Source organism: Panthera leo, chromosome D3, assembly GCF_018350215.1.
Source record: "Panthera leo isolate Ple1 chromosome D3, P.leo_Ple1_pat1.1, whole genome shotgun sequence".
NCBI lineage: Eukaryota > Metazoa > Chordata > Mammalia > Carnivora > Felidae > Panthera > Panthera leo.
Genome location: NC_056690.1, coordinates 46637944 through 46660421, shown reverse-complemented (window position 1 = coordinate 46660421; position 22478 = coordinate 46637944). Strand labels below are relative to the sequence as shown.

Sequence of the window (22478 nt, the reverse complement as noted above, 5' to 3'; positions counted from 1 at the left end):
CAGGCACTTTTCTACATGTTGGATGTTTAGCACCTCTTTTAACCCTCACAACAACACTAGGAGATCTTACTTTATATATCTGCATTTGTGTTTCAGGAAATAGACCCGCTGAGAGGTTAAATAATCATTCACGGCCACACACCTAATATGTGGTAAAGCCCGGTGTAAACCCAGTAAGTCTGACCCCCAAGTCTAGTACTTAACCACAAAGCTTTGTTGCTTTCTTTCTATTATTGAGCTTTTGGAGGCAAAATTAATGTCTTATTCCGTCAAATCTGGGGGCTTGCACAGAACAGGGGCACAATTAAATACAGCGTATTCACTGGCGGCTCCCGCATCGGTGGACCCAGCCTCTGCCCCCCATCCACTGAGGCCCACTCAGAGACAGTCCCTGATGGCTTTCTCTCTGTAGATGTCCTCCAGGCACCTGTCACTCAATATACAATACACTCCACCCAGTCTCTTTTCCTCCAAATACTTGTCCTTCTTCTATGTCCATGAAATGGCATCTCCACCCATCCAATAACCCGGACTAGATGTCTCAGAATTACATTAACTCCTGCCTCTCCCTTGCCGTCCACATTCAATTATCATCTGGGTCCTGTATATTCTATCTTCTAAATAGCTTTGAACCCCTTTCCTTCTCTCCATCTCTACCATCACTGTGTTAATTTAGCCTCTCAGTAACTCTCAGCCTTACAATGAAAAAAAAATGAATATATGATTTCATTCCTGATGGAGCAGTCCTAAAGATGTTGTTTTCATATCAGCAAAATGACTACCCTCTATAAAATATATTTCTTCGTAGTAGCATAAAACATTTCTTATTATGGACTATTATTCAACTTCTCCAAATCACCGTGCAGCAAGGGAAATGTTGGCAGACAAGTAGCATGGGGGTTGACGTTGAGAGAAAAGTGTGCTGAACAGAAGCACATTGCTCTTAGGAGGGTGCAGGCTGTGGGATCAAGCTATCTGGTTTTGAATTCCTACTGCACCTTCTATCTGTGGGAGCTTGGGAAAATTGCTTATCTTTCTAAACTGCAGCATCTTTTTCTGTAAGATGTGGCTAGTAATATACTTGCTTTGTACTATTACTGTAGTATGGTCATATAGAAGTACAGTAATAATACATCCCTCACAAGGTTACTTGCAGATGTAGTAAGAAAAGCCACTTAAAGAGCTTAGCGCAATGCCCGGTGCATAGGAGGTGCTCACTAATACCCATTAATCATATTAACTGTAACCTCAGACACGGGGAGGTCATAGTGTTGACCTCGGCCACAGCAAGGAATTGTTTAAGTCCTAATGCTGTGTCCAATTCATTACAATGCTTCTGCTCCTCCAAACGAGATTTTACTTCCTTTCAGCCTTAGTGCTGCACAGTAGAATCACCTGGAAGCTTTACAAACTCCTGCCACTTGGACCTATTTCAAGAGCATCTGATGTAATTAGGTGGGATGCAACCCAAGCACTGGGATTTTAAAAGCTCCCCAGATGTTTCCAGTGTGCAGTCAAGGTCAAACCACACTGGTATTGGCAAGGCCTGGGTGCATGTGTTTATGTTGTCTTAAGAGCCAGGGTGGAGGGTTGTCTATGGGGAGGGGAAGGGGCCTGACCCTTGTATTCTAGAGAAAATCACTATACCTGTTGGGTACACAACAGGAATATCAAAAGAGCGAGACATTGTGTATAGGAATTGAGAAACCGGAGATTCAATTTGTTCTGTCTACAAAAAATTGCCAAATTTTCATCAAGATACAAAACTAAAAGCTAAAACGGAAACCTTTTCCACATTTTGGCATAATCCAATTGTTGATGACCTATCAATCCCACTTCCTGGAGGCACTGACCACCAAGGGATCAGGTGATCTGCACCCCTAACACCACCCCAGCCCTTTCCCCAACATCTCATGTGGGGTAGGAATCGCTCACGAGAATCCTCTGGGGAGAAGCAAAAGCCAGTGTAGGGTACACTTACCTGGTTGATACTGAAAGTGTGGGCTTTGTCAAACCTTGTAGAACCTCTAAGCAACATGAGGAAAGGTGGTTTATTTAAACTGCAGCCTCCCAGGGACACACCTCTCTTGGTAGATTTACTGGCCAAGTCCAGGACTGCAGGTCTCTCTGAGAGCCTGGAATGAGGGCAGAAAAGAAAACCACTGCCAAACTCTGACATCTCAAGGAAGATGCACTGGCACGAGAACTTGCTTTAAGAATACACGTTCTTACTGTCATGGTTTCTAGGTAAACTTTCCTCTCCTACCTGTACATTGTGTCTAGAGGAGGCACTGGGCTCAGAAAAGGAGGATGTGCTGTTACCCATGTCTGCATTCCCTAAAATACCCAGCATGGTGTCTTGCCAGCAGAAAGGCCTGAGAAACTGTATTCACTTAAATGGTTAGGGCTGGGGCAAAGCCAGTATACTACAGCTCTTTCTTTGGAACAGGTGTCATCTAGAAATATGAACATGAAATATGCAGAGAGGAGAAAGGTGGGTGTCGATGATCTAGAGTGATGGTGGACATCAGGAACCTTAGAAGTGAGTTTGTAGAAGGCTTTTTATCTTGTGCACTTGTGTAGGGGAGTCTCACAGATAAATCTGCTTTATCTTGTGATTGGTGTCTGAGCCTTGATGGAAAATAGGAGCCCCCGAGCTTCCAACAGGTTGCCTGAGTTTCCTTACCAGTCCTGGGATCCCCTTCTGCCCTGGGCAGGGCTTTGCCTTTTATCTAAAAGTGATCATCTGTGCTGATGGCACAGAGCCTGCTTGGGACTCTCTCTCTCCCTCTCTCTATCTGTCCCTCCCCGGGTTGTGTGCTGTCTCTCTCTCTCTCTCTCTCTCTCTCTCTCTCTCTCTCTCTCTCAAAATAAGTAAATAAACTTATGGGGTGCCTGGGTGGCTCAGTCGATTGAGCGACCGACGTCAGCTCAGGTCACAATCTCACGGTTTGTGAGTTCGAGCCCCGCGTCAGCATCCGCGCTGACAGCTCAGAGCCTGGAGCCCATTTCAGATTCTGTGTCTTCCTCTCTCTCTCTGCCCCTCCCCTGCTCACACTCTGTCTCTCTTTCCTTCAAAAATAAACAAACATTAAAAAAAATTAAAATAAATAAAAAAATAAAATAAAAATAAGGTGATTATTTTGAATCAAAAGAAAAGAACATCTAAACATTTGCACGCTAGCACCAGGCTCCTCTCTCTCTAGAGAGACACATTTGAGTTTGACAGTATGGTGGTCTGGTTTCCCAGAAGTACACTGGCCCATGCAAGCTATCAGCCCCCAAAATGGGACAGATTCTGATTAAATCAAACGTGCAGTCTTGATTCAAATGAAGTGAAATTTCAGTTTGGAAAATTCTCAGGGCCATCATCCAAAAATTAATTTTGATTAGACCTTTTCCAAGGTTATATGCCAAAGCTGCTCCCACAAAGGGAGGCAGGGAAGTTTTTGTGGGAGGTGGTTTGTTTTTAACGTGTGTATCTTGTCTAAGAAGGCATGGGCAAGTTTGTGGAATGAGGGCCTGGTGCAGCACGTGGTGACACATCCAGCTGTGCTACCAGAGCAAGGAGATGCCCTCCCTGTAGGCAGGTGGCTCTCACACCCACAGCCACACACACAGGAAAGGACGCACCTCTGGATAAAAACATTGCTGATACAACCCTCAAAGTGACTTCCGCCCAGACGCAGGGTTTGCTGGGAATTTGACAAGTGTCTTAGCCTGTGGTTATTCTTCAGAGGCTGGTCATCAATGAGAAGCCGGAGTCTGGAAAAGGAGGAAGACAAAACAAGAGTGAGAACTGCAGGGAAGAAACGTTTCTCATCATGTGGTCAACTTACTGTCTTCGATTCAGACTCAGTATCTTTAACCTAAAGTAACTTGTTAGACCAGATTTATTTTTAAAGAGCACTTACATTTTTTTCCATGTATTTCTCTGGCACAGATTTTTGTTAAAGTATTCTATACGTATAGGAAGTTCACATATCCTGTGAACAGCTCAGTGAATTTTTTGCAACGTGAATATACCAATGATACCAGCGCCCAGATAAAGAAGCAGAACAGACCAGCACCCAGGAACCCTGCCTTGTGCTTGCTTCTCTCCCTCCAAGGGTATGACCACTATCCTGAATACTGAGAAAAGAAATTAATTTTGCCTGTTTTTGAATTTTATAGAAATGAAATCATAGGAGATGATTCTTTTACGTGCAGCCTCTTTCACTCAGCAGTACACTGGGAAGTTCACTCATGTCACCCCACACAGTGGTAGATCTTTTTGCTTGTTACCCGTTTCACTCCTGCATTTTGAATATACCACAATTTGTACATCCATCCCATGGTTGATTGATTTTTTTTTTTTTTATGAGGAAATTGATCCAGAACCAGGAAGAAGGCAAATCTTACTAGGAAAACAGTGTCAGCCTCAAAGACACATGCTTCACAAAAAAGATACTAGAAAATTCCATTAAACGAAATAAAAGTCTCAAGAGCTCTGGCAGAAGGGCCATTCCACTCACCCAGAGTCATCATTTATTACAGATACGTAGTGCAGCAAACCATCCATGTACGTCTGGGGGGATTTAAAAATGGGGCTACTTCCATCCCTGGTGTTCAGTTCAATGTGACCATCTTCCAGGGTGACCTGCAGGTTATTTGCCTGAAATCATCACAGCATATGCCCGTCAATGTCATTAATTTCTATTTCAAGATTACAGGTGTATCAATACTGAATTTCTGATCAAAACCATGCATAAAACAGTCAGGTGGGTTTGACCCAAATGTTTTGACTTTGCTATTTTGAGCTAAAGATTATTTTTGATTATTTTGACTCCGTGTTTATGAATATAAAAGTCTTATCCAAATTGTTTAAACACTGATGAATCTGTCAAAAGCATTTTATGGAACTACATTCATAAACCAATTTAACTTCTCCATCAATTACACAAAATAGTTAAGCCATCTCTAAATTTTTCTATTTCTATTTTCAATGTGCTTATGTTATTTTCATCAGGATCAACTCTTTCCTCAATCAATTGTGTGATGAAGGTTTCATTCATCAACTGTTTTTCCATATATGATCGTAACAATGATATCTTTTCTTTAGTCATTAGGAATTTTTTATTTTCTGGTCATAATTTCAAGGAGGTTCAATTTTCTGACATCAAACTCTGCAGATCTAAATTTTGGCAAGATGATTAGATTCTTTCTGTGGATTTTTAATTTAAAAATATGTGTAGAGTCGGTAGTTGTCATTTGAATTTTCCTGTTGTTTTTTTTTCTACCATGTACAGGTTTTTTGTTTTTTGGGTTTTTTTTGCAATTTTCAATAATGAGCTTTTAGGCTAAAACAATTTTCCAGCATGTGGTTGTAGCCATTGTCAGCTTTATATTTTGATTTTTTCAGTTGGTACTATTCATTATAAATTGGATAAAAGAATGCCAGTTTATATGTATTTCTTAGCTAACCCATTATGAAGTTGAGGGCAATGTTCCTAGGATATTTCTAGGATTTCTAGGTCTAGGATTGATCTCCTCTTTTGCTAAGTCAACTCTTACGCTGGCTTTCGACCGTTTTGTATACTGTATACTCAGTATCTCTATCCTCAGCAAAGGAAACAAATGTCGGGTGTCAAAAGAACTAGGTCATATCATCCTACTTTGATAGAAAGGGCATTCTTGCAGTCAAAAATGCTGGTACGTGCTTCTTCAGGGGGTAGTTAAAAAAAAAGATCTCTAAAGGCTGATTGAGCAACTATATCACGAGAAAAGAGACCTTCTAATATGATATAGCCACAGAATCAGAGAGTCAGCTACCATTCTGTCTTTCAACAAATGTTGGATGCCTGTTGTGTTGTGTTGTGTTGACAATCCTGAAGAAACAAATCCAAGAATGTCAGTATTCTACTTCTACCTCTATTTTAAACACCCTCCTCATTCTACGAGGGGATTTCTGCCTATTAGTTGACTTCTACCCCTGTATAACAACACGAGTGAAACCCTATAAATCTACAGAGGGTACCTTCTTGCTGAAGAGAATTCTGTCCTGCTGTTGTACATGAACAAAGAGCAAAGGACCTTATTCCCCAGATGTAAATATTGTACAACTAGCTGATGATGCAAAAAAGGAATCTGAAGAACTATCTTTTGTAGAATCAAAAAAGAATAGTGGGGATATATTCTGATTTTTTCTTAGATCTAAAACTTTAAGCTACATCATTACATGTAACAGTATAATTCACATTAACTCCTAAAATAAACCCAAGAGAAATGAAAATGGGTCTGTGAATACATATAAATTCAATTCTGTAAACCATAATGTACTTCCTAAGCCTTTTTTCTTTTAGGACTTGTCCCAGGAAGAACAATAACCTCCGTGGTTGAAATATACAATGTCCTTCACCCTGTGATGATGGATAAAATGCCTAGTTAATTTACCTTCAAAATCTCTCTACTGTTTTTGACATCAAACTTTGAGTCGGGTTTAAATCTTATTCAGTATTCATGCAATATTTCATACCTCTGTCTGGTGACTTAATAATAGGCCACTGGGTTGAAAGGTCTGAAATCCAAAGGAGGCCTGGAAGTGGTTGGGAAAAGCCAAATCCAAATTGGTGAAACTCAATTGTCCATCCCTGGAGAATGAGGCAGATCGCACGAGCTGAAAGGCAAACACAGAATACATTATTGGCATTGGAATCATTTCATGGCTGAAATCCAGTATCTTATTCTATGTCACTTCACCTGAGCCGATTAATGTGGTTTATGTTGCCTCAGGAAAAAAACAGAGTTTGCTTTTCTGCATGATAATCTACCAATCATCTGCGTTTTTGTGTGTATAGTCGGTATTCCTTTTTTCCTACAAATTTAGCTTGCAAACCTGCAGGCGTTCTGTATCTTGCAAATATGTAGGGAGTATAAATGAACCATTTCATCATAATACTGTGTGCTACTGGGAGACTCAAAAGTTGATGTGTAAATGAATACCAAAGATGGGTTGGTTGGGGAGCAGTACTTTTCTACAAGGTTTTCAGTACTCACCTTCCAGTCTTCTGAGCACTTCTTTGTTACTCCTACAGTGTCATTCAACCTAACAACACCAGTAGTTTTCTTCAGATTTTTCATGCAGCCTCGGAAAGCAGGTGTAGAAATGTTAAACCTGATTTGGGGTACAAAAAAGGAAGAGGTGTACCAGACCAGGCTTGTCTGAGAATTAGAGCTGAAACTCTCTACTTTGTCTGCTACTTTTCATCCATAAACAGGTATTTATTTTACGGGTGTCTGTTCTCATGGGATTTCTGTAACACTACTTATTTTGTGAAGCTGAGAAAATCTACTTCCTTTCAGTGTGATTCTGCATTCTCAGCTTTAAAAATAAACATGATAGTGTTGACAGAAGAATGGCCAGTGCCCTCAAAAAGTATAGAGACAGAAAATGTACAAGATCTAGAATTGCCCACTCCCCTTCCAGAGTAATGGTGGTACACGGTGAATAGGAAGTATATTAACAAATTAATATACTATCAATATTATATAAATATATATTAATAAAGAAGTCACTTATTAGACCCGAGAATGCTCTAGAAAACTCTTAGCTCTTTTTTTTTCTATCCACTTTTAAGTTAGTCACCGTTAACTCAGTAGAAACAAACTGTTACATTTGTGTTCTAGTCAATGATGAAAAATGTGGCTTGGTATTGAATTGATGCCAGGCCAGAACAATGGAAAGCACTGTGAGGATTAAACAAGTTCATGGGGACTGACTGGGTGGCTCAGTCAGTTAAGCGTCCAACTTGGGCTCAGGTCATGATCTCACAGTTCATGGGTTCAAGCCCTGTGTTGGGCTCTGGGCTGACAGCTCAGAGCCTGGAACCTGCTTCGGATTCTGTGTCTCCCTCTCTCTCTGCCTCTCCCCGGCTTGTGCTCTGTCTCTCAAAAGTAAATAAATAAACAAACGACAACAACAACAACAAAAAGTGAATGCACTGGAATTGCTGGGCACTGGGTGTGGCATGCAGTTGTGAGAGTGCGGGAGGCGTATTCTGCTGCACTAGAACTGAGGGCTCTGCACCCAGACTGCCTGGGTTCAAGGCCTGTCCCTGTGGTTTGAGCAGACGATCTAACTATTCTGTGCCTCTGTATCTTCATTTCTACGATGGGAACATGTTCATCTTTTCCATCAGGTTGTCATGAATTTAAGCGGGTTAATATGTGTAACATACTCAAATGATGCCCAGTATAGAGCAAGGACTCCACGTGAGATGCCAGGGTGAGTAACTCTCCCCATATTGAGTACAGTCATCGTAATGAGAGGAATTTCTTGCTGCAGCAACTCTGCCTATGTGGCTAACTTGGCATTCCCCACTCCTTTTTCTTTCTTTTCTTTCTTTCTTTCTTTCTTTTTTTTTTTTTTTTTTTTTTTTTTTTTTTGCATTTCCCCTTGGATTTGACTTTTGGATCTGTCTGGAGCTGACTTCACATACACCATTAACACACACGAACTGACTGGAGTCCAGGCAAATAGTTGTCATTTCTTAAACAAATGATGTAACTAAGAAAACCCCAAGGTTCATTTCCTTATAAATCCCTAAGTCAGCTCACCTTTCTAAGTGGAAAGGTATCTGTATTCATTTTTATTCAAGTCATTATAAATAGTTGAGCTACATGTAATATGCATACAATTAAATTTCATTAGAACGAAAAGGAAGAAATGAATCCTCGCTGGCATTGCAGCTTGAGCTTAATTATTTTATAAAGATGGCTTTTTGCCTTGGAAAACAAAGAAAGTTTGCATTCATTCCTGGAGCTTGTCTATTTACACATATTTTAAAATCCATTCTCTGTGGGGTTTCCGCACGGTTTAGACCCATCACCATCCCCTGAGGTCCTTCTTTCCATCAAGTGTAAGTTGAAGGAAGAAGGTAGCAGAAAAGCAAAGCGGAGAAGAAAGGCAGCCGGGGGACAGGCAGCACCTATTTTGTGTCAGGCATTAGTATTCCAGCCCCGCCAGAACCTTTCGAGGGAGCTATTTTCTTCTCTAACATTTACTGAGCTCTCACCACCTGCCTGGCTGACTCTTTGACCCACTTTGAATCCTCACCCCGCCCTAAGAGACAGGTAGATCCTCTGACTATGTTCCAGATGTAGCATGGGGAGGCATGTGGAGGTCAAGCAACTTGATTGAGGTCATGCGGCAGGAAAGTGGCCACCTCAGTGCTGGGACCTGAGCGGTGTGGCACACACACTGGTCCTTGCTCTTTACGTTTACACTGTTTGTGTACTTCTAGCACTTGGAAGAATGGAGACTCTTTCTACAGAACAGTTATCTGCAGCGGAGATGTTAAGATGGAAGATTTGTTTCCACTCTTCTTCGAGGCGTTCTTGGCACTCTGGCTCATCTGAAGGCCTAGAATTCCACGCTGAGTCCAGGATACAAAGGCTGAACACACTTGCGAGAGGAATGTGACTGTGTAGGGGTGCAGGCTGCTGTATGAATGGGTTAGCGCACGGGGGTATGTATGCACACTGTGGGCCAATCCACTCACAAAGACCAACCTGGTCCAAACCTGTGGTCGACAGATTTCAGAGCAGTAAGAGCCAAATGTAATCCTAAATGTAGTGCTGGGTACTGAGTAAATGTCCAATAGATCCTTGATTTTTACTTTAAGAATTATTATTTTCGGGGCACCTGGGTTAAGCGGCCGACTTCAGCTCGGGTCACGATCTCATGGTTCTTGAGTTCGAGCCCCACATCGGGCTCTGTGCTGACAGCTCAGAGCCTGGAGCCGACCTTGGATTCTGTGTCTCCCTCTCTCTCCGCCCCTCTTCTGCTCATGCTCTCTCTCAAAAATAAATAAACACTAAAAAAAAAGAATTACTATTTTCATTTTAATGGTTTATTATTACACCAACACAATGGTGTAGGTCTTTCCCCAGGAAAGACTTCCTGTTGCTTGAGAGCCTCTGGAATCACCTGGGTGATTTTCTCTTCTCATGGGAAGCAGATGGGATTAACAGATTATGATTTCTGATTGTAATCCTAAACAAGTCATTCCCAGATCTGGGCTCCCACCCCCATGGGGATACATTATAGCGAGAGAGGACAGAACAGGGCACTCACAAAACCTCTTGGTCAGGGCTGCTTCATTTAGAGATTCAACTGGCTTCCTTCATTCCAAACTAGGTTTAAGTGCTGCTGTCTGTAAGGGCCTTCCCCTTATGTGGGAATCAGAACACCTCCCTCCTTTAGACGGATTGTTTGCCTGCCCCGCAGAGCTTGGGTGTGGGTACTTAGTAGGATTCCTGTCTGCCCACCCGCCCCCCAGTGGCCCCCATCACAGGGAGATTCAAGACTCTCTGGACCATCAAAGATGTCACCAGAGGGATAAAGCAGGGCTAGAAATGGCCAATATTGCTTAGCATTTTATTTGCAAGGGAGTAAAAGGCCAGTGAACTCTTTTGACTGTCTTCTATCTCTTACATTTTCCATGTTCTTTTGATCTTTTTTTTTTTTTTTTGAGAGAGAGAGAGAGCATGAGAGAGTGAGTGAGGGAGGGGCAGAGGGAGAGGGAGAGAGTGAATCTTAAGCAGGCTGACTCAAGGCTCGATCCCACAACTCTGGGATCGTGACCTAAGCCGAAATCAAGAGTCGGATGCTTAACCGACTGAGCCACCCAGGTGCCCCAGATGTTCTTACAATTTTAGTAAAAACTCAAAGTATAAACTCACCCAGAAAAAGAAGTAGTCCCTTGTTTGGAAAACTCTAGGACTTACTAGATTACTAGATTACTAGATTTATTACTAGATTATTAGAAAAATTACTAGAAAAATTCTGTATGTACATCTATCTGTATATGCATAACTATATCTATGTATGTATGTATGTTTGTTTGAGAAAGAGTGAGAGTGTGAGCAGGAGAGGGGCAGAGAGAGAGGAAGAATCTGAAGCGGGCTCTCCTGTCAGAGCAGAGAGCCCGACACGGGGTTTGAACCCACAAACCGCGAGATCAAGACCTGAGCAGAAATCAAGAGTCAGACACTTAACCAACTGAGCCACCCAGGTGCCTTTCCACATATGTATTTCATAAGTGGATAGGGATGATAAGGCAAAGAAAGGCTGAGTGCTGACTTAACTCAAGGTCCCACTGCTCCTTAGTGGCTGAGCCAAGACTAGAATGACTTCTTTTTGATTATCGCCCACTACCCTTTCCTCGTAAATCCTGACTCACTGGCACCCACATCACTACCCGTGGTCTTCTGCTAACGCTGCACAAATGCAAACCACTGACCAGTAGCTTCCTCGCTGCCTCCGAGAATTCCTCAGTGCTCCGGGTGAGCTCACCTGCCCTACAAGCTTGACCAACACCTGTACGTGAGCTGCATTCACCCTTTCTCCAGCCCAGACTTCTCTGTAGAGGTCCAGGCCTTTGTCCAACTGCTTTCTGGCATCTCCACCTGCTCTCAGGTTCCGGGAACTCAGCCTGGCTCAGACCGAACCCATCCCCTGCCTCCTTGCCAGTGCCATCCATCTGCCCAAGCACTGGAGCAAAACCCAGGTGTCACCCCTGAACATTTTTATACTTCCCTCCCCAGCCCCAAGCAACCGTTCAGTACTACCCATCTGCTGTCCTAATGATACTAAGCATCCACGCCCTTTGCCTTATCTGCACAGCTGCTTCCCTGCGGCTGCCCTCATCTCTTGCCTCTGTTAATAAGCTCATCTTCCAACTGCTCTACCTGCCTCTGCCTTTTCCCTCTCGAATCCAGTCTTTACCCTGCACCGGAGTGAGCTACTGAGAAGTTGAAATCGATAATGTCCTTTCTCTGCTGGTGTCCCCCCAGCAACGGCTGTCTTACTGTGATTTTCAAGGTCCTCTGTGTTCTGGCCCCTGCTTGCCACACCAGCCCCATGTGGCACCCCCAGCCTGCTTCGCCAGTATCCTCCAGTTCCTTGGAAGTTCACGCTTTCTCCAGCTCTTGGCGCTTTATGTATGTTGATTGCTCCTATACTTCAGGTCCCAGCCAGAGACCACCTTCTTGATGCCCCCAAGCGGATTAGATTCCCTCCGGGGGACTCACAGGACCCTGAGCTTCTCCTTCGTGGCACCCACCACACTCTGTGGTCTCCCATCTGCTACACTTGAGGTCCTGGCCAGTTCATCATTGCCTTGTCAGCAACAGCCACACTGCCTGATGTCACTAGACACTCAATGAGTACTTGTGTAATGAATGAATGGGAATCTCAGATGTGCACAGCAGTGCTGACTTCCTTAAGTTAACCTATTTTATCACATTTAATTGAATAAAATCAAGATTACTGATCATTTGTAACAGCAATTCATGGTTGAACTGATATTTAATATTGATGATGCTAAATATGAACGGCCCCTCTTTGGCTCTCAATTCCTTCATCTATAAAATTCAGAGGTTGCATCCCATGCAAGGTCCTTTCTAGTTCAAAGAATCTAAGATATTCACTCCCAAACTCTATTAAGGGCAGAGCTTTCTCACCTGTATTTTCATCTTTGAGGGTAACCTTAAGAACTTTAAAATGAATATTAGTTTCTCTTTACTATGGATGGACCGATGTCCACATGTATAAGGATTCTTGAAGAAAGACCACCTATACACAACACCTTAAAAACCACATCTAGTACTCCTTTGACCTGATTTATAAATTAGAAAAGGAGTTCAATATCCTCAGATCTCATGTAAGAATAATCATAATAAACACAGTTTCATGGGGGAGTGCTCTTAACTCAGTCATGAGTCTGTACTAACCTTCCAGGGAGTCCTTCCACACATTACTGTCAGCTATTTAATGTTAATTTATTTTTGAGAGAGAGACACACACAGGAGCAGAAGAGGGGCAGAGGGAGAGGGAGACACAGAATCCAAAGCAGGCTCCAGGCTCCAAGCTGTCAGCACAGAGCCCTACGCAGGGCTCAAACCCTTGAACTGCAAGATCATGACCTGAGCTGAAATCAGACGCTTAACCAACTGAGCCACCCAGGCGCCCCTATTGTCAGCTATTTAAAAGCCTTTTTGGAGGATACACACAAGTTTAAATGTAAAAGTTATTTTTAAGCACATTCTGGAAGTCGTATTTTTTTTCTCATTCAGATGAAGCTTCACTTCCTCTCACATTAACTTAATTCATCCATGTGTTTATTATCCAAGAAGCAGTGATGTACCTATTCAGTCCTTGATAACACAAAAGGCCAAGTAATACAGACATGCTTTATATTCTGGACATACTTCCTGAAGGCAGCAACCCCAACTTTTAGTGCCTAGCGCTGCTTGCCAGGCCATGGAACCGCCTGAGCTCTCCTGTGCTACCTTGAAGGGCCCCAGGGCCACAGCCTTCATTCTTATTCCAGCACTGTCAACACTAACCACATTCCCTATGGCTTCTCTCTTCCTAAGAAGGACCCTGGGGGGGGAGGGGGGGGGTAACCCGCGATTCCCTCATTCTCCTTTCAACAGCCAGTCTCATTATCCAGTGTTCACAACCTGTTTTACTCTGTTGGCTAACACTGTTAACACTAAGAAATTAAACTTTTTGTGTTTGTTGCTGGAATTTGAAAAGGTAAACTAATCATTAGCAATCATAACCACGAAGAGAGGTAACCTGCCTCTTTGTTTTTTGTTTTGTTTTACATCGTCTTACCTCTCCCTGATTGAAATTGGAATCCCTCCCAGATAGTATGTGCCGAAATCGAATATTTCACCTTCAATTCTGATTTTTTTAGAATTCACATTTATCCACATGAGTTTTTGGGCTTTCCCGATTTTGATCTGGATCTAAAATAAATGAGAGATGAGTCAGCAAGCAATGGGCAATTAAAGGATCCTATTCACCGTGGTTCAGAGCTATTATGTTTTTATTTCCTTCAGATTCATTATATACATGGTAGGAAGATTCTGAGCCATAGAACTTTTGGATAAAAATATAATATTAAAACATTTTAATAGAAATGTTTGCATTTGAAATTAATCATGTTTTATATATGCCATATATACATATATATATTTCATGCCCAAATATTCTGATTTTGAGAGATGTGTCCCTCATCCTTTAATAACTGTTAAGTTAGTCTGGTAATAGAAAAATGTCCTGGCACTGACTTAATTCTAAAGGACTGAGGACATTTAACAATTCACGTGAACACGTTCAAAGGATGTACCGAATGGTCTTTTCCGTTGTTGACAGTGTGGGTGACTCCTTTTTCTTTTGGTGGCTCTGAATTCAGTTTGTAGAGCACCAGGAGATTGCCATCTTCTATATTTAGAGATATGAAGCGATCCTAGAGCATGGAAACAATGTAGATTACCAGAAGATTCCACCAAAGAATACCTAGAGGGCTGGGATTCAGTTACTCTCAAGTTACAAACTGCTCTCAGCTTCAGCTGCCTCCTGAACAGGCAGGTCCCAGCCTTAAAATCTAATCCGCTGATAGCACGGACGATAGTGCCGTGATATCCCATTGCCAGGATGGGTATGACAGTTAAATATTGTAAGCAGTGTTCAACATCATGCACGGTGGCTAGCACACAGGAAAGACACAATAAATGTATCTGTTATCATGATTTTGTTTCATACGATCCATAAGCAGCATGCATGAATGGAAAGTGAAAAGACACAGATCATTAATATCATTTGAAAAGATGGCTGCTACCTTTTGGAGAGAGGCACGGTCCCAGACGTCTGCCGCCATCTGCTTGCTGACTTATTGCTATGTGTCCGCCTCATCCCCCTCGAGCATCCCCTCCTTCCATTCGCATGTGGAGGGATCCCTGAGGGCCCTCAGAGGACCTCCTCTTCCCTCCCACCTGCCTCAAAGTCATAGTCACTTCTGCAGCCCAATGCAGGTGTGTGCCCATGAAGCCCAGATGCTTCCCTCCAGCCAAGACTTGTCTTCCCAGGGCCAGATCTGCACATCTGGTTACCTTATTGTTACCTTATTGTTACCACCTGCACACGTGGCTTACTGATACCTCAAATTCTGAGTATCTCAAGCAGAGCTTGGGACCTACATGCCTCTATCATGCCTCCCAGCTGCCAAGCCTGACTCTCCGCCCTTCCTATCACTCTCTCCCCTCCTTTCACTCTCTCACCAGAAATCCCCTTGCTGAGCCAGCCACAAACCTACTAGGAGTCACTCTTAATCCTCTCTCTCTTCCAACCAAATCTTGTCGGTTCCACCATTTCTTAACTTTCTATTTCATGCCACCCAGTCTCGGCCACACTTCTTTTTTTTTTTTTTTAATATTTTTTAAGCTTATTTATTTTCAGGGAGGGAAAGAGTGAGTGGGGGAGGGACAAAGAGAAAGGGAAAGAGAGAATCCCAAGCAGTCTCCACACTTAGTGCAGAGCCCAACACTGGGCTTGAACCCACCAAGTGAGACCACGACCTGAGTGGAAGTCAAGAGTCAGATGCTCAACCAACTGAGCCACCCAGGTGCCCCCACTCTGTCCCTTCTTGCCACTCTACAGCCAGAGAGCTCTGTGGAAATGTCAGCGCGGGCATGTTTGATTATCCTCCTTTGGTCTCAGGATAGAGTCCTGACTCCCCAGCACATGTTGTGAGGCTCTGATCACCCCTTCAACTCTGTTTCTCCGTGTTCCCTCTGCTTCCCGGTGCTGCAGCCACAAGGGCCACGGTTCCATCCCTGAGTCTCCCTGCCCTTCCCACTTCCGAGTCTTCTTTGTGCTTCGTTCCCCACAGGGATCACCCTTCTGCTCTGTCCTCTTCAAATGCTGTCTTCTACTTTCCTCCGGGTCTCAGATTATCCATCCTTTGCTCAAGAAAGTCTTTTACACATCTTCATTCACCCCAAACCTTTCCTCTATACCACTCATGGTCATTGTGATAAATTAATGAACCAATTACTGAGTATGGCTTTGTTAAATATTTGTCCTCCCCTCTAGAATATAGGGTCCTTGAGGGCAGCAACTGTGTCTGTCTTGGTTGTAACTGCAACCCCATCACTGCGTAAGGAACATACTTGAAACAGACCTTTCCTTAGAAAGATATGCTGGGGGGCGCCTACGTGGCTTAGTCAGTTAAGTGTCTCACTCTCAAGTTTGGCTCAGGTCATGATCTTGCGGTTCATGGGTTTGAGCCCTGCTATTAGCATGGAGCCTACTTGGGATTCTCTTTCTTCCTCTCTCTCTGCCCCTCTCCACTCTCTCCCTCTCTCTCTCTCTCAAAAATAAGTAAATGAACTTAAAAAAATGATACGCTGAGGAATTTCTGATATAAGGCTTGAAAGTTTATTCTTCCACAGTTCCCTAATGATCAGAAGGCCTCTTTTTGAAGTCTGCTGACAGAGTCCTTACTTAAAAGGAACAACAGTCCTTATCTGAATCCTAAACCTTGTCCTAGGGAGCCAGTCAGGGTTCATCACACTCCAAATCAACAGAGTCACATCGACTCACTGAGTAATGAGCATAGCGGTGCTCAAAATCATTTTCTCTCATCTGGTTACTAATGGTATTCCATATATTTTCTTCTAATATGAATAGCATTTCTGGTTCTCAGTCTCCAAGAACTTCAAAACATAGTGCCAAGAAGACCTTGTTTTAGAAAACAACCACCTGAAGATGCTGTGTGACTGCTCAGCTCCTTACACTCTATAGGCAGGTCAGGTCCTTCCCAAACCCTCAGAACTGGTTCAGCCTCGGAATCTCCCAGAGGGTCAAGACCAGCCCCAGACAAAGGGGTTGGATCAGGTCTGTGTCCCCACCCTGCAGGTAGAAGGAGCGGGTCACACCCCAAACTCCTTATCCATCCCACATTCAAAGACAGAGATCCCATGGGCTGATCCACGAGGCAGTAGTACTTCCAGGAGTGGGCAAGTCTGGGCCCATCCCCCAGCAGATGGCACTGACCATGACTTGGAGAGTCACTTCGGATTTCTCCAAACTAGACTGAAGAATGGCCTCCAGAAACCACAGCTGCTTGAAAACAGAGAAGCTTCCACGTCTTGGGAAGCCAGGAATCAGGCCAATAGGGACGTAATTCTGCACAGTCTGGCGAGAGCCGGACTAAGATACAAACAGCAGGAAGTCAAACAGTCTGGCTCTCAGAGACCCTGGGAGGTCATCACATGATTTCAGGCAGAATAAGTTGATTATTAGGCAAACAGCAGTTTTCAAAGAATAAAACTGACAATGGCATGTTTCGGTGGCATGTTCTCAAACTCCCGATTACCTGCGTATACTCCCATAGCCAAAAAAAGCAGCATTGGGCCGAGAGAAAAGATGTGGGTAACATCTGCACATTTTTTCAGATCTAGTTAGTTATTTATAATAACCCAGTTACCACGAAGTTGCTTAACTGAATGGAAATATTGGGTAGTGTTTGGATGTTTATCATAGAATACCTGATTTTCTGCAAAGAACAGCAAACCTCTATCCACGGTGGTTTGAATCGTTTGTCCAAAGGTCGGGAAGGGAGCATTTGGTTGAGTTGGAACTCGAGCATAGCCTGTACCTTCAAAATAATTTTTGTCTGACTCTTCCTTTCTCCTGTCAACATCAAAGATCACAGGTTAGAACACAGCAGCAAAGGACCACCACTCAAGACGGTTTATTAATAGGAGATGCTGCCATCTAAAAACCAGAGCAAAGCCCATGCAACGTAGCTGTCATGATTTTGTTAAAGAGAAAACATCTTTAGAATGTTAAAATAGCCAGCTATTTGTCCTGGATGTGCTCTTATACGCTATGATAATCAAACCCTAGCTCAAAAAAGCTAACAGTTAAGGGGCACCTGGGTGGCTTAGTTGGTTACGCATCTGACTCTTGATTTTGGCTCAGGCCATGATCTCACAGCGGGTGAGAGTTCAAGCCCCGCATCGGGATCTGCGCTGACAGTGCAGAGCCTGCTTGGGATTCTCTCTCCCTCCCTCTCTCTCTGCCCCACCCCTATGCACGCACACATGCTCTCTCCCTCTCTCTCAAAATAAAAATAAATTTTAAAAATAAATAAATATTTTTTAAAGCGATAATAGTTAAAGAGTCTCCTCTTAACTGTCTATTTAGGAACCATCTACTTAGGAAGATGTGGCCTAGCAGCTGAAGACTTTGAAACGTAAAAAATTATTAACTTGAAACATAATTTTATCCTGAGTAATAAATAGTCTGTCCAAATCCTTTTAACTATAGGGAAGTCAGGAAGCTCAAGACAGCAATTTTCAAAAAGGTCCAGCTGTCAGAGTACCTAGAAAGTCATGGTGCACTTCATGGACCAACATTTTTTTTTTTTTTTTTTTTTTGGCAACTTCAATATATAATTTTGTGCCTGAATCAGGTACCATCTATTACTGAATATTTTGTGGTAGGAGGCACCAAACATTTAAGAAGGGTTTATTTTTTTCAAAATTGAGAAAACTCTATCGCTCCAATATTTTATACAAATGAGGGAACTTTAGGAGTGGATTAGCAGTGTGGCGTGCGATCATAATTTAAGATCTGTTGGCCTAAAGCTATCAGTGACATCAACAGCATCCTATTGGCTCATCCATTTATTATACATAAAACAGCTGCAAGTTCTCAAAATCACAGTTACAGAGACACTAGTGCCTGGTTTTATTTACCTTCTACAAGGCTCTACTTCAGTTGTGTTGAGATTGAAAGTTTTTTTGAAGTTGTACAAGCTCAGAACATTTTCATTGAGGTCATCCAGTTCAATACAACCTTTGTACGGAGGGAACCTTAGTCTGGCAGGAAGCTAAAAAAAAGGAAACCGAAAATCTAATTCAACCAAGGACAGTGGTCAGGTCGATCAAGAGCAGTATGAATCCATCACTTTTAACTATCCCTGCAGCCTAGGGGCTAAGAATGTGGACCTTGGAGCCAGAGGCCCTGGCTTTGCTATTCACCAGATGCTTGACCTTGGGCAAGTTATTAAACCCCTCTGTCTCAGTTTCCTCATCCGTGAAATGGGAATAGTAATGCCTTCTTAAATTAATCTACTTGGGGCGCCTGGGTGGCTCAGTCAGTTGGGCGTCCGACCAGCTCAGGTCACGATCTTGCAGTTAGTAGGTTTGAGCCCCACATCAGGCTCTGTGCTGACAGCTCAGAGCCTAGAGCTTGCTTCAAATTCTGTGTCTCCTCCTCTGTCTACCCCTCCCGTGCTCATGCTCTGTCTCACTCTGTCTCTCAATAATAAATAAAACATTAAAAAAAATTTTTTTTAATTAATCTATTTGCATCTTGATCACTGCACAGAGGAAGTGCTCAAGAACTGTTAGCATTTATCCCTGGATATGCTTTAAGAATATATAGTTAAGTTCATTTTATATACAATGGATAATTAAAATAGAGATGTGAGGTCATTACACCAAATTAAAATTTAAATATTTTCACTCAGTGAAATAACATTGACACTTACTCTAAAGTCAGATGGGTAACCTCCAACATAAAATACAACATTTTCAGGGTCCAGGTTGAGGAGGGTGTTGCTGTTTCCATTCTCCATGTCATGGAATTGGGGTGTTTCGGGTTTACTGGATGTGGCTTTTTTGGTGTAATTTAGGCTTGCAAACTGATAAATTCTGTTTAAAAATAAACAAGATTATATTTAAAAATTACACAAAAATTGAACAAGTCAAAGCCAAGATACTAAAAATGGGGTTCAGCGGTACATACAATGGGAGTTTGGTGAGTGTGGGTCAGATTAACAAAGAGCAGTGGTCAATGGGACTTGTACCTCTGAAATTTCACCCGGTCCATAACCGCCTCCTGAGTTTCGCTCTCGGTCAAGCTCTGGTCCACTTGGAGTTCAGACTCCTGTTCTCCCAGGTTGTAGACACACGTGAGCTTGCCATCTACAACTGCCATGCCGATGTAGTCCCTGGAGGCCTGGAGACGGAAAGGCCACCTTAGTGTACTTCACACGCACACTGTTTCTCTGAACTCCCCATCCCAGGAGAGTGTATTTCAAATATCTAATGGGTTTTACACAATAAGACTTGGGAAGACAAAATAAATGAGGTACCTCCTTGTACAGAATGATACAGACAGAACATTTAATTAATAATGTCTGCACTGTCTTTGCTCCTGGTTTATTGCACTCATGTATTCACTCCCCTGTTGGCCAAATCTCCAAATATTTGCCAAGCACTTGCCATAAAGATGAACCAGATATGAACTCAGGTCTCCACTAGAGTTTAGTCTGGTAAGGGAGATAAGCCATTTTTGTTCTCCCTGTACCATGCAATGATCTCTTAGCACTTTGCTATGCCTCTGTTGTAACATCTAGAACCCTGTATTATCACGGTCAGCTACGTATGTATCTGTCTTCTCTGTTAGAATACAGCACCTTAGAGTACATATGAAGTTTTCAAATTGTGGTAAAATATATACACAACATGAAATTTACATTCAGGAAACAATTTTTGTTTGTCATAAATACAGGATGTGGCACCTTGTAGGTAGATGGTACAAATATTTTGAAGGAATAAAGTAATGTGTGTTTTGTTATAATACAAAGCAGAAAGTCATGTCATAACAAAGCTACAGATAAAGTACCAACACTTCAAAGCATGAGAGAGTGATTAATAATAGTGTCAGTTTTAGGAATCTTTAAATACCACATCCACTAATGACAGCCAACTTTCTAACTGACTAGAATTTTCCAGAACAATGTTTCAGACATTTTTTCCCCCATAGCCATTGTATGCTAACCCAGCCAGTGATTACCTTTTCCTCTGACACTTAAGTTGAAGAAATATATTTTAAGAGGAGGGGCTAAAAGCTAAAATGAACTGTTCAAAATGTCTGTAGCAGTTGTGGTTTAAAGAATTTAGAATTAAAAAGAGATGGGCATTAATTAAGCAGGAGAGGCTTCATTTCACTCTGGTCCTCATCCACCCATGGTCCCACCCCTGCAGACTTAAGGGTCTGGGCATTCTGACAAGGACAGGGTCACAGTTTTGTGAGGAAGAAGCACTGTTGATTTCCATGAAACCTCGATATTGCCGCCCTGGTTGTGTATGGAGGGGTGCTCATCTTTAACCCCTGGTGTGTACGTGCTCACGTGTACACACACATGTACCACATGCTGAACCCACTGGGCAAGGCCTCTCCATCAGATAAGGCCAGCAGGTAACAGTCTGTGATTGATGGAAGACCCCCTTGTGGTGCCATCAGAGGTGGTAGAGTCTGCTGATGTGTTGGTGGGACTCCCTCCTGCTACACCAATGGAAGCCAGGAAGTTTTGACACACTGGTGACAACGCGCCTCAAAAACCATATTGTTTTGGGCCACAATTCAACCCACAAATAGCGGCATTCCCTAGGGTGATGGCGGCTCGATCACCCCAACAGCATTCCTGGGGAAGCCTGCTGCTATGTCATGAGGACACTTAGCAGCCCTACGGAAAGGACCTCGTGGCATGGAAGACACCTCCTACCGACAACCATCACTAACTTACGAGGTGTGTGAGTCAGCCAAACTGGAAGCAAATCTCCAGCCCCAGTCAAGCCTTCAGATACCTGCAGCCCCAGCCAACATCTCGACAGACACCTCATTAGAGAGACCCGGAATCAGAATCATCTGGGTTAAGCTACTTTGAACATTGTACCATAGAAACAGCATGAAATAATATTTACTGTTGTTTTCGACCACTAAGTTTGGTGGTCAGGCAGCAAATATATAACCAACATTCAAAAAAAAAAAAAAATTCCCAAACCATACTGTTTTAAAAACAAGAGAAATGTCAAAGCAATACCTACATCTTTATTTCCGAGGTACATCACAAACATATTCTCAGTCCCCCCATTTTCTTTTGACTCAGGTCTTTGGAGAAACAAAGAAAGAGATGTGTATCCTTTCAAATCATCTAGGTCATCCGGCAGCCGGACTTCAACTCCAGATTTACCATTGAACCTCATGGGGACAGCAACCTACGAGGGAAAAGATCTAGAGCATTAACCATTCTCCTGTGAGGAAAGGGGGTGTGCTCGCAGTGGTAGCCTGTGCCTCTGACGCGAATCCTTTCAGCTCTACCTTTCCCAGTTGTTATGATAAAGAGCAAAGGAGTGTGCATGACTCCTAGACCTGGATTATAAACTCATGAAGCTGTTTTAGGGGCTGGGTAATAAAGCATCCATGTTCTTCCTGTTTATAGGCCAGGGGTCTATGAGAAGTGCATCTAATTCTCTGTGCCAGAAATGATAATCGCTATTATTATCATAGTTGCAACTAGGAGGTTTTTGTGCAGATGAGCTAACGTGTGGAAACACTTAGCATGGTGCCTGGCGCGTAGTAGATATATAATACTTCAAAAATATTTTTAAAATAAATTCTTTAAGGAATCATTCCCCATTAATATGTTACATGTTATGGTTGCTTTTATTACAGTCCTTAAAAATGAGTGCATCAGGGCTCTCTAAAAATAGTGAACCGAGAAATCAACCACAGTGCCTTTAGGGTACTGATACTCTGACTTGGCTTCTCAACCCTCTGTCTGCAA

The 22478-nt window shown here is 42.8% G+C and overlaps 1 protein-coding gene across 8 annotated transcripts in view; it reads right to left on the bottom strand.

The window, feature by feature from the left end:
• Positions 1–22478, bottom strand: part of LAMA3 (laminin subunit alpha 3) — a 272517-nt gene that overhangs the window by 18299 nt on the left and 231740 nt on the right. For all 8 annotated transcript variants that reach the window (XM_042909621.1, XM_042909620.1, XM_042909619.1 and 5 more), the window contains 12 exons: positions 21739–21909; positions 19713–19864; positions 19395–19557; positions 18598–18731; positions 17383–17527; positions 14181–14300; positions 13664–13797; positions 7036–7153; positions 6515–6655; positions 4515–4654; positions 3634–3765; positions 1982–2135 (listed from right to left, as the gene is read on the bottom strand). In XM_042909621.1, coding sequence (XP_042765555.1) covers positions 1982–2135; positions 3634–3765; positions 4515–4654; positions 6515–6655; positions 7036–7153; positions 13664–13797; positions 14181–14300; positions 17383–17527; positions 18598–18731; positions 19395–19557; positions 19713–19864; positions 21739–21909 — 1704 coding nt within the window. The remainder of the gene's footprint in view (positions 1–1981; positions 2136–3633; positions 3766–4514; positions 4655–6514; positions 6656–7035; positions 7154–13663; positions 13798–14180; positions 14301–17382; positions 17528–18597; positions 18732–19394; positions 19558–19712; positions 19865–21738; positions 21910–22478) is intronic.